The 12,982-nt window shown below is 41.6% G+C and overlaps 1 protein-coding gene across 1 annotated transcript in view; it reads right to left on the reverse strand.

The window, feature by feature from the left end:
- TLK1 (tousled like kinase 1) overlaps window positions 1–12,982 on the reverse strand; it is a 164,003-nt gene that overhangs the window by 10,183 nt on the left and 140,838 nt on the right. Inside the window, exons 13-14 of the mRNA XM_062187791.1 lie at window positions 9,166–9,263; window positions 4,488–4,569 (exon numbers count right to left, since the gene is read on the reverse strand). Coding sequence (XP_062043775.1) covers window positions 4,488–4,569; window positions 9,166–9,263 — 180 coding nt within the window. The remainder of the gene's footprint in view (window positions 1–4,487; window positions 4,570–9,165; window positions 9,264–12,982) is intronic.

A 12,982-nucleotide genomic window follows, 5' to 3' on the forward strand; every position in this document is an offset into this window, starting at 1 on the left:
AGGAAGCTCCTGGCTCCTGGCTTAAGATTGGTGCAGCTCCGGCCGTTGTGGCCAATTGGGGAGTGAACCACTGGATGGAAGACCTCTCTCTCTGCCTCTCCTCTCTCTGTGTAACTCTAACTTTGAAATAAATAAATAAATCTTCAAAAAAAAAAAAAAAGATATTTTCCTAGCAACCACCAACCCCCAACTTTTTTCACTTTTGAAAATTAAGTTCCTAACAATTTTCCAGCTGTTGAAAAAAATTCTGCATTGTTATTATGAAACTGTTCTAACATACCCAAACATAGAATAGTATAATACCCTCTTTTTTTTTTTTTTTTTTTTTTGGACAGGCAGAGTGGACAGTGAGAGAGAGAGAGAGAGACAGAGAAAAAGGTCTTCCTTTGCCGTTGGTTCACCCTCCAGTGGCCGCTGCGGCCGGCACACTGCACTGATCCGAAGGCAGGAGCCAGGTGCTTATCCTGGTCTCCCATGGGGTGCAGAGCCCAAGGACTTGGGCCATCCTCCATTGCACTCCCGGGCCACAGCAGAGATCTGGCCTGGAAGAGGGGCAACCGCGACAGAATCCGGCGCCCCAATCGGGACTAGAACCCGGTGTGCTGGCGCCGCAGGTGGAGGATTAGCCTATTGAGCCGCTTCGCCGGCCTATAATACACTCTTATGAACTCACCATCCAGTTTCAAAAATTATAAATGCTTTGTCCTTATTTCATTTACTTCCTACTACCCATGCTTCTATCAGCCCCAGGATTATTTTTAAAACAAATCTCACAAATTTTCCAGCGTCTCTAAGAGATAATAAAGCCTAAAGGAAAAAGCCATTATCACACCCAACTACATCCATAATTTCTTAATCTCATCTCATACCCAACCTGTCTCCAAATTTCCCTGGTTATCTCAAAGGATTAATCCTGAATGCCATTAGACTAAACTCACTGTGATTTAGATACAAAAGTGCCCCTTTAAAAACTTAAAAGCTTACATATTTAGTGAAAGAAATCTCTAATCTTCACTGTTCCCCTCCATCAATTTAACCTAAAGCAACTGCTTTGCTACAGAATTATAAAAGCATGCAGTCAGACATGATATAGGATGCAGTAGTTAAGAATATTATCTCTGGAGTCAAATGAACTTATTAGCTGGCTGCCTCCGTGCTAAGAGACATGTCTCTTGAGTCTCAGTCTTACTGAGTTACGGTTGCTAAGAGGATTAAATGGGGTAAAGCATAAAAAAGTGTTCAGAATTAATACATGCCTCATAGTAAATACCCAATAAAGATTAGCTAATTACTTTACTATTAGCAGCTGTTAAATTTAAAGAAACAGAATTTTTAAAAAGTAGTATTTAAGACAAAAAGCAAAGGAGCTTAATAAGGATAAAATTCATAGGCAATCACAAAGCACAACCAAAGGAGAAATGTAAGTATATTCCCAATGAAAAGTTACCATAAGTGTATACAGGTTACAGTAAATTATGTACAATGCATTTTTCTCCCAACATTAGTTAAGAATGGCTGGCTTTTTCCCTAAAGACTATATTACTATCTGTAATCCAATAGTAATCATACAGCAACTGGTTCAAAATCTTCTACCCTAATGTAAGATGAAAGTTCTTATTCCTTGACTTATAACTTGCTTTTTTTATTTCCCAATGCAATGGGCAATCACGAAAGGGGTTGAAGAGAAATGTTATTAACCTTTAGGTGGGTATAAAGTTCAAGTAAGCATATTTTCTGATTTCTACATAAAAAGTCCTACCCACCCCCAAGGCTACAAACAGCTCAAGTACCCCTGGGCAGGGGCAGAGTGCAGTCCTGAAAGCCTGGGACAGGCCTATAAGCTCAGAAACTTTGCAGTGAGCCGATGCTAACTATAATTTAGGTGATTCTTAGATCCAAATTAGTTTTTAAAAAATTTATTTATTTATTTGAAAGGCAGAGTTACAGAGAGGCAGAAGCAGAGAGAGAGAGAGACAGACAGACAGACAGAGAAAGAGGTCCTCCATCCACTGGTTCACTCCCCAGATGGCTGCAATGGCCGGAGCCACACCGATCTGAAGCCAGGAGCCAGGAGCTTCTTCCAGGTCTCCCATATGGGTGCAGGGCCCCAGGGATTTGGGACATCTTCTACTGCTCTCCCAGGCCACAGCACAGAGCTGGATTGGAAGTGGAGCAGCCAAGATTTTAACCAGCACCCATATGGGATGCTGGCACTGCAGGCAGCAGCTACACCACAGCACCGGCCCCCAAATTAGTTTGAAATCCAAGGTGGATGATCATATTTTTCCCTACCTTGTGGTCTTTAAGCCAACTTCCAACACTAAGTGCCTCGGGATGAACTAAATCAGAGAAACAGGAATTGGAAGAGCTCAAAGATCACTCTTGAGGAGAGGAGGCTTGTGATGCCTATTGCTTGTCCAAGTTAACAAAACAAAAATAGTTCATGGTTGAACCAAGATAAGAATTGAAGTTCTTTGAATCCAAATCCCGTCATTGTCCCCAGAATTAGAACTAGAAACCAGTAAATCAGAAAGGCACATTCCTTAGTAAACTGAATCAAGATTTCCAATAATTTTATTAATTTATATTACTAAGCTTCAATGTACTTGTGATAGTTCATTAATCATTATAGTGGCTCTATAATGTAGAAACTGATATTAGTACAAGGATACAGTGAAGCAGAGGTTTAAGTAATATGCCCAAGTTTATACAGTTATGATTTAAACCCAGTTGTCTGGCTTTAGAATTGAAGCTCTTAACCACTAACTACATGGATATGTGATGAAGCACAGAGCATAGGAAGCTTATTATGGAGGGGGAGGAGGATGGAGGAAGGTCTTCTGGAACAGCAGTTAAAAGGCCAGCAGGATACCCAGGTCCCGTATCAGAGTACCTGGGTATGAGTCCCAGCTCTGCTTCCAATTCCTGCTGTCTGCTAATGTGCATGCTGGCAGGTATCAGGTGATGGCAACCAGGTTCCTACCACACCTGGGAGAACTGGACTCAGTCCAGTCTCCTGGCTTTGGTCTTGCCCAACCTTGGCAGTTGCAGGCATTTGGGAAGTCAATCAGTGGATGAGAGATCTCTCAAATAAAAAAAAAATTAACGCCCAACAAATATTTAAAAAATAAAAGGGATACCAGATCTGATATAAGGGGATGGAGAAGGCGGGGAAGCCTTCTGGAGAAAAGAGAAGCTAAGGTGAGAGGATGACCGTCAATATGACTTCATCCTAACCGAGAGCACGTGACAAGTCACTGGGGCCATACAGGCAGGGATGACCAGACTGCCTTTCAAAAAAGCTCATCCATCTGGAACACACAAAATCAACTGGATAAATGCAATGCCCATCGATCAGCTCGGAGGCTGGAGAGGAAGGCTTACGTAAGCAGAGAGGAGAGGGGCGATGGCTGGGTTTAGAAGAGCTTAGTAACATTCACAATCACAGGCAGCAGAGATGTGTAATATGTTGGGGGAAGGGAACTGAGGGGAAGGAGGAGTGAAGGAAGAGTTCTGGTGCTTTGCAAGGGACTAACTTGGCAGATGAACGGCAATGCCACACTGCATTAGGAAGCAGTGTCAGAAGACGGGGTTTGAGAAGAGGAAGATGATACTTCCATTTCAAACAGGAGTTTCCAGTGCCTTCAAAACACCCAGAGGAAGTGAATTAGTCATGTACAAAAACTGGAATGGAGCTCACAAAGAAAAGTGTGAGAGGAACACACAAAGAGACTACAAAAAGTTCTGTGCAAAAAATGGACTAAAAGATAAGTTCATTTTCGTGCAAAAAATTTTTAAAACCATGTATACAAGGGAGTCTTCAAAAAGTTCATGGAAAATGAGCATTATGAAACAAAAACCTGCATGATTTCCGAAATTTTTGCGCCAAGATAAACTTAGGTTTTCATGCTATTTTTCTATAAACTTTTTGAAGTACCTGTATGTGTTAGTCTGGTGTGTAATCAAACAGATGGCAACTCAGTTAATCAGACTGGATTACAAAAACCTTCTAAAAGGAGAATACAGAGTAAGAGACTTCAAGATACAATGCAGAGTAAAAGAAAGAAGGTATAAACAGTGAACATAATGAGTAAAAAACAATGGCTTCAAAAATAGCTGGGAATTTGGGTAAATTCTGATCACATTAAGGATGCAGGTATGTTTAAATTAAAGGGTGCAATCAATGACTCTATAATTTACTGTTTTAAATGGTTACCTGCCCATCTTTATTCAGAAGGCTGTTATTATTGGAACTCAACTGGCTAATGGTGAGCAGGTACCAAATATCAAAGGGACTGTGCAGGTACAAACACTGTCTTTACAGATAAGAGAGCATAAGTTGCAACAGACTGTTTTTTTGTAGTAAGAATGAGGACATAACTCCAGTCATAAAATCAGTGGACAAAAGAGAAGTATTTTGTACCCATACACTCCTATATCGTTGCTATAGCAGTGTGGAGAACAGAATAAATTTAAATTTGTATTACCTTGTAAACTTCACTGAAGCCACCTCTACCAAGCAAATGAAGTAATAAATATCTCTCGTTTAACGTTGGGTGATCTTTGAACCTTAGGGTTAGGAGAAAAAAGCAAGCATATTAAAAATACAAAAATTTTCTTCAAAGTTTCATTTTTTTAATTCCTAGGTATTTCTCAGTTATTCTTATGTTAATTTTTAAAAAAATTCTGTTCAATACTTCTTTTCATTATCCACTAATTTATCTGAAGGTCTACCATTTATCTTAAGGCTTCCGTGCTCACAAAGCTTCTCTATTATAGCTGAATATTCAGGTTCAATGATCATAAAAACCTTCCATCACTGTATTGCCAGTACCTTATCTACTCAGCAGGAATCACCACTCTTAGAAAAGCACACTTTTGTACTGGGAATTATGGTTAATCAAGGTTTTATAGTATTGACATGTGATTAAAAATAATTATATTTATAAATTGGTACCCATCATTAAATCTTACGGTCTTTGGGCTTCTATAAAATAAAACCTAAATCACCAATTTAAAAAGTAAAGATTTGGGGCCAACAGTGTGGCAAAGCAGGACCATGTGCTGTGCCGGCATCCTTTATGGGTGCCAGTTTATGTAACAGCTGCTCCGCTTTGCATCTAGCTCCTGGTTAATGCAACAGGGAAAAGCAGTGGAGAATGGCCCAAATGCTTGGGCCCCTGCACCCATATGGGAGACGGGAAGAAGCTCCTGGCTCCAGCTTAGCCATTGTGGCCATTTGGGGAGTAAACCAGCAGACAGAAGATCTTTCTGTCTTTCAAAAAATAATAACAATAAAATAATAAATATGTTTTTAAACCTTAAACCACTCAGACAACAATATTATTTACTATTTAACTTACTATATATTATATATATTAAGCATTTTCTTTGTGGTAAATCATTTAATTCTCAACCAACCCCTGAAGTGGGCCCTGATGCACAGAGAGGTCAAGTGATGTGCTTAGCAGAAAAATGTAGTCTCAAAATGTACATTCTCCAAATTTTGAAAAAGGCCAACAAGGACCAGTGCCGTGGTGTAGTAGGTTAAGCCTCCTCCTGTTGCACCAGCATCCCATGTGGGCGCTGGTTCTAGTCCTGGCTGCTCCTCTTCCCATCTAGCTCTCTGCTAGGGCCTGGAAAAGCAGTGGAAGATGGCCCAGGTCCTTGGGCTTCTGCACCCATGTGCAAGACCCAGATGAAACTCCTGGCTTCAGATTGGCCACAGCTCCGCCATTGTGGCCATTTGGGGAGTGAACCAGTGGATGGAAGACCTCTCTTTCTGTCTCTCCCTCTCTCTAACTCTGCTTCTCAAGTAAATAAGTAAATCTTAAAAATAAAATTAAATTAGGCCGGTGCCGCGGCTCAATAGGCTAAAACTCCGTCTTGCGGCGCCGGCACACCAGGTTCTAGTCCCGGTCGGGGCGCCGGATTCTGTCCCGGTTGCCCCTCTTCCAGGCCAGATCTCTGCTCTGGCCCGGGAGTGCAGTGGAGGATGGCCCAAGTGCTTGGGCCCTGCACCCCATGGGAGACCAGGAGAAGCACCTGGCTCCTGGCTTTGGATCAGCGCGGTGCGCTGGCCTCAGCACGCCAGCCGCGGCGGCCACTGGAGGGTGAACCAACGGCAAAGGAAGACCTTTCTCTCTGTCTCTCACTGTCCACTCTGCCTGTCAATAAATAAATAAATAAATAAAATTAAATTAAATAAAGGGGCCAGCGCTGTGGTGTAGCAGGTAAAGCTGCCACCTGCAGTGCTGGCATCCCATATGGGTGCTGGTTTGAGTCCTGGCTGCTCCATTTCCGTTCCAGCTCTCTGCTATGGCCTGGGAAGGCAGCAGAAGATGGCCCAAGTCCTTGGGCCCCTGCATCCACATGGGAGACCCAGAAGAAGCTCCTGGCTCCTAGCTTCAGATCAGCACAGCTCCGGCCATTGTGGCCATCTGGGGAGTGAACCAGCAGATAGAAGACTTCTCTCTCTGCTTCTCTTCTCTTTCAAATAAATTTTTAAAAATCTTTAATAAAAAAATAAAAAGGCCAACAATAGCTTCATAATTCTAGATGTAAATACATTATTATTTTATTCAAAATTAACTGAATTTAGGTTTGAGAAGCACTCTGATATGGGATGTGAGCATCTTAATCAGTGTTTTCACGTCTCTGCCAAATGCCCACCCCTCTGCTACGGTCTTAGGGGACTATGTAAAGCTGTCCCACTTTACCCGTATTTTAGTCACAGCCACAAAGCCTAAACAGAATTTTCAGAATAGTAAATTTAAAATTAAGCTTTGGCCAGCACTGCAGCTCACTAGGCTAATCTTCCACCTGTGGCGCCGGCACCCCAGGTTCTAGTCCTGGTTGGGGTGCTGGTTCTGTCCCAGTTGCTCCTCTTCCAGTCCAGCTCTCTGCTGTGGCCCGGGAAGGCAGTGGGGCATGGCCCAAGTGCTTGGGCCCTGCACCCGTGTGGGAGACCAGGAAGAAGCACCTGGCTCCTGGCTTCGGAATGGTGCAACACGCTGGCCATGGAGGCCATTTGGGGGGTTGAACCAACGGAAGGAAGACCTTTCTGTCTGTCTCTAACTCTGCCTGTCAAAATAAATAAAACAAACAAACAACAACAAAACTAAGCTTTGTCCCGCCTGCCTTTGTTAGAACTGTAACCTGAGAGAATTAAGCTATCCATTAACTCTATTTCTATTAGCTCATTCACCTTGCAAAATGGAATGTTCTGTATATTTATCAACTACAAATACATCAGTTAGGCCTCTTTCTAAGCAAGATACATTTCACAACACAAATTGGCCACTTCCAATTTATCTACACACACACACACAGATTTGAAAAGCAGAGCAACAGTGGTAGAGAGGACAGAGAGACAATAAGAGATCATCCATCAGCTGGTTCACTCCCCAAATGGACCCAACAGCAAGGGCTGGGCTAGGCAAAAGCCAGAAGCCAGAAAATTTCATCTGGTCTCCCACATGGGGGGCAGGGGCCCAAGCACTTGGGCAATCACTGTCTGCCTTCCCGGGTGCATTAGTGGAGTGCTGGATTGGAAACAACAGCCAGAACTCGAACTGGCACTCAGTATAAATGCCAGTGTCACAAGCGGCAGCTTACTGCTGCACCACATCAGCCCATTATTTCAAATTTGTAGCTTGTAACTCATGGAGCTTCAAATAATGTAATTAGTCTTAAAAAGTCTACATAGATACCTTTACATTGATTAAATATAAATGGTACCTTGCTTAATCTTCTTGCTCCCACAGGGATCTTAAAAATTCCTTTAACATTAACCATCTACAGCGCTCATTTTGATAACAAGGGATTAAGAGCAAAGATGGTAACATGTACTTTTCTGTTTCTTCACAAATTCTTGCATCATGCTGGATATTTGGCTTAGTTGGAATACCTTCTTAACTAACGTAACGCTAACTTTGGTATTCAGTCAACAAATAATTTTTTAAAAAATATTTTATTTATTTATTTGACAGGTAGAGTTACAGACAGTGAGAGAGAGAGAGACAGAGAGAAAGGTCTTCCTTCCATTGGTTCACCCCCCAAATGGCCGCAACGGCCAGAGCTGCGCTGATCCGAAGCCAGGAGCCAGGAGCTTCTTCCTGGTCACCCCAGTGGGTGCAGGAGCCCAAGCACTTGGGCCATCTTTTACTGCTATGCCAGGCCATAGCAGAGAGCTGGACTGGACAAGGAGCAACCGGGACTAGAAACCAGCACCCATATGGGATGCCGGTACCACAGGCAGAGGATTAACCCAGTGCACCACAGCGCTGGCCCCAAACACTTACTTAGTGCTTACCACAGGCCAGCCACTGGTGTAGGGTGGGGATACAGTAAGAACAGCACTAAGTCCCTGTTCTCCTGAAGCTTACATGCTAACAGAAAAGAAGTAACTGCAGTATGAACTTGCAATTCTAGATGGCGATACATATGATGGCGGATGCCAGGATACAGGAAGGGGCACTGAAAGGAGGAATGAGGTGTAGCAGATTCTGTTCCGTCAGTGTGGTCTAAGCATGGCCTCTCCAGTGAGCACTGGGGTGAAACAAGGAGCCACCCAGGTGTTTGCAAGCATAACACAGGTGAACAAGGTGACAAGTACAAATGCCTTGAGATGGGACACCTGGAATGTCTGAGGCATCTGGGGACAGCTCCCACAAGCCCTTCAAAGCCACGGGAAGGACTTGGGGTCTCTTCCCGTGTGGGAAGCACCCCTCATGATGAATTGTTACGTTTCTGCTCTCTGTGCTGGGAAGGATATGGATAGGCTTTTTTTTTTTTTAACTGTTGACAGGCAGAGTGGACAGTGAGAGAGAGAGAGAGAAAAAGGTCTTCCTTTTCTGTTGGTTCACCCTCCAATGGCCGCCGCGGCCGGCGCATCTCGCTGATCCGAAGGCAGGAGCCAGGTGCTTCTTTCTCCTGGTCTCCCATGGGGTGCAGGGCCCAAGCACTTGGGCCATCCTCCACTGCACTCCCGGGCCATGGCAGAGAGCTGGCCTGAAGAGGGGCAACCGGGTCAGAATCCGGCGCCCCAACTGGGACTAGAACCCAGTGTGCCGGCGCCGCTAGGTGGAGGATTAGCCTGTTGAGCCATGGCGCCAGCCAAGCTGACTTCTATCAAATAAAACTAAAATACAAATAATGACTTACTGTGAATTATCTTCATTGTTTATTCTTTTGAGCTCTCGTATGTGAAGATTTCTGACTCTTTCCAAACGTTCAAGTTCTGCCTGGATTTCTGCCTCTTCCTGAAAATGAAGAGAGGGGACTATAACAAGCTCAATTTATTTGTGATATAAAAAGGTATTTCCACCCATGCCTCAATTTTTTTTTTAACAGTGATGGGAAGAAGAGTGTAATACTACTGAGTTAAAAAAGACCAAAGCACTCTTTTCAATGCCTGAAAGAGGGAAAGAAAGAAGGCAAAGCCCATTTCAAGAAATCAACTTCCACATAAATACCTATACCTAATGAGCTGCTGAGTTTTATTCTGTATGACATACAAGAAATACATTTTTATGATGTCCATGCTGAAAGTGACTAAGGTAGCCTTAGCCTGGAATTCAGTTATAACACAAAATGAGCTGAAAATTTCCTTCTGGTCCATCCAAATTTTAATTTAAGAGGAATAATTTACTAGTACCAAACAATTGAAATGAAAATATTTTAAAATAGCTTTAAAGTATTTAAAAGAGGATGAGAGAAGAAAAAAAACTCTAATTATCCCTAGACCTCACATTTGAAATATAAATACAAATACATATACAAAGTCTGACCACTCACTGTGGAGACAACACATTGTAATTGTTAAGGGACAATAAAACCAAAAACTTAGATCCTCAGTCATCAGAGCAGATATAAACAAATCCCAAAGTTACTTTAATCATTAAATATAAAAATTTTAATGTTTTTCATGTCTTAAAGTACATAATTTTTAGAACATTTTTTAACCTCGATACCAAAATAAGCAAACATCATATCTCTCTCTCTCACTCACACACATATACACACACTCCATTCTACTATCAATATAAATCTGAAAATTAATGGATGGATAAAAATATACCAAATTATCAGGGGACATTTCTAGAAGCATCCAGTTTTTGAATATTTTGAATAGATATTTGTTGAGTAAATAAACACAGATTACGTTGGCCTAAGTAAAAATTATAAATCTATATCACATGGAGTAGATTCCTTCTGAATACCACATTTAAGTATTTCATCATTTCTTTAGCTCCTTGGTGTCTTTTCTTTCCATAACTTATAGTGGCAATAGGAAAATCTATTACTTCCAAAAAATTAAGCATTTTGAAATTACTTTGGCAAGTGTTAATACTGTATTTCATAGAGGTATAAACTCTATTATACTCATCCCTAAGTCTTAAATTGAAAGGAACAGTTTAAATGTTATGAAGAAAAACAAAATAAAATCCTCACAGATTTAGAAAACAAAATCTAAGGAGGTAGGTTTTATTGATCCTTGATCAATTATCATTATTTTTACTATTTTAAAATGAAACTTAAGCATTACTTGTTGCAATGACATTTCATGTAAAATGGGCACTAAGATGATGAACAGAACACTTCAAAATAAATTTAAATAAAAATAAATCTTCTAGAATTTGGGGGACTTTTCTGAAATAGATACACTAAATAAATTGTCTTAAGTTTCTCATTTAATAGTTTTTAGTCATAATTTTTTTTTTTTTTTTTTTTTTTTTTTTTTAAACAGGCAGAGTGGATAGTGAGAGAGAGACAGAGAGAAAGGTCTTCCTTTTTGCCGCTGGTTCACCCTCCAATGGCCGCTGCGGCCAGTGCATTGTGCTGATCAGAAGCCAGGAGCCAGGCGCTTCTCCTGGTCTCCCATGTGGGTGCAGGGCCCAAGGACTTGGGCCATCCTCCTCTGCCTTCCCGGGCCATAGCAGAGAGCTGGCCTGGAAGAGGGGCAACTGGGATAGAATCCGGCGCCCCAACCGGGACTAGAACCCGGTGTGCCGGCACCGCAAGGCAGAGGATTAGCCTGTTAAGCCACGGCGCCGGCCTAGTCACAAATATTTCTAACCTTAATGAAGAAAGAAGGTGAAATTTAATAATAAAAGATTCATGACAAGGACACAAATTTGAACATTCTGAAGCAATGAACTCAAAATTAAGACTAGCTGTCTTAATTTAGTCATCATATAAAACAGACTTTGTATGGCATATAGGTATGTCCAGGAGTAAGAAAGAATCCAAATCCTTCCACACAAAGCATCTAAAAGGCAGGAACCTTCCATTTCATATGGCTTTAAAATCTGCCATTTATTAGACACTCACAGCTGGGAAGCTACTGAAGATTTGGCAGGCTGGCAAAAGATTAAATAATATGACAAAAATTATAAAAGTCTATTAAAATACCAGCTGAAATATTTAACTTTTTTTTTTTTTTGACATTTTGACATGGAGATACTATTTCAACAGTGAATTCAAAGAAGGTAAAATTTACTGAGTTACCTACGGTTCAACTACACTGGTGCCAGCACCATGGCACAGCAGGTTAAGCCGCTACCTGCAACACCTGCATCACATATGGGTGCCAGTTTGTGTCCCGGCTGCTCCACTTTTGATACAGCTACTTGCTAACACACATGGGAAAGCAGCAACAGATGGCCCAAGTACTTGGGCCCCTGCCCCAACATGGGCAACTGGATGGAGTTCCAAGCTCCTGGCTTCACAGCCTGGCCCAGACCCAGCAGTTGTAGCCATCTGGGGAGTGAACCAGCGGACAGAAGACCTCTCGCTCGCTCTCTCTCTGCCTGTGTTTCCCTCTCTTATAACTCTGCCTTTCCAATAAATAATTAAAAAAAAAAAATCAAGATTCAAGTACACTGCTGATGTATATAATTGAAATTCTTCTAAAATCATCAGATGTCTATATAGTGGTAGTAATCAGTATCACAAAATAAATACTTATAAAAGAAAGTAATATGAATGCTTCAGTAATTAAAGCAAGCTTTTTCCTTCAATAAAATGTAACAAAAATGTCAGGAAAAAAATGCTCCAAAAGGAAAGCTTAGGCACTCTTCATTCATTCTTTGTTAAGTCATTGTTAAGTTTTTGTTTTTTGGAAAAAAACATTGTTAAGTCTTTGTTAAGTCATAAAGTCACTGTTAAGTTTTTGTTTTTTGGAAAAAAAGCAGAAAAGTCTAGATTCTATGTGCATAAGAGGAAATGTCAAGGGAAGGACCTAGAACCAAAATTTATATATAGACAGACGTATCTGTATAATATCTGTGAAATATATTTACATATCCCATCGTGTAACTGAAGAAGACTTCATATGTCTTGAACCTGCAAGGTCTCCTTGTAGCTCCAAGTAATTTCTCCCCAATCCTAATGACTGAATGTGTGTATTCTCCTGCAAATGCACATATACTGAAGCTTGAATACCCTCAATAGAATGACATCTGGAGATGGGGCGTTTGAGAGGTAACTAGTGTTAGTTTAGGTGACGACGATGGGGCTCGCTCTCGTGGTAGGACCAGCAGCTTCCCAAGAGGAGATTCCTCCATTCCCTCAGAAGCACGGAGGAAAGGCTATGTACAGACAAAGTGAGAACAGGGCAAGAAGGCAGCCAGCTGCCAAGAGCGAAGACAGCCCTCAGCAGAAACCAAACCTTCGCAGACTTTGATATTGGAGATCTGGACCCCAAACTGTGAGAAAATTCATTTGTGCTGTGTAAGTCACCTGCTCTGGTCCTTGTTGTAGCAGCCTGGGCAGACTAATAACACACTCTCAGGCGAATTTTAGAGCACTACTATCTAGTACCTTCACAGAAGAGAAAGAGGCAAGGCCCAGTTTGGTCTAACCTTACAGTCTAGAATGCAGTAGTTTTATCTTTGCAATGGATTATTTGCAAGAGCCATCCTGTAGGCTACTTTAGAATAGGCTATCCTTGCTTTACTTTTGTATTAACACCTCGAGC

This window comes from Lepus europaeus, chromosome 1 (genome assembly GCF_033115175.1).
Source record: "Lepus europaeus isolate LE1 chromosome 1, mLepTim1.pri, whole genome shotgun sequence".
NCBI lineage: Eukaryota > Metazoa > Chordata > Mammalia > Lagomorpha > Leporidae > Lepus > Lepus europaeus.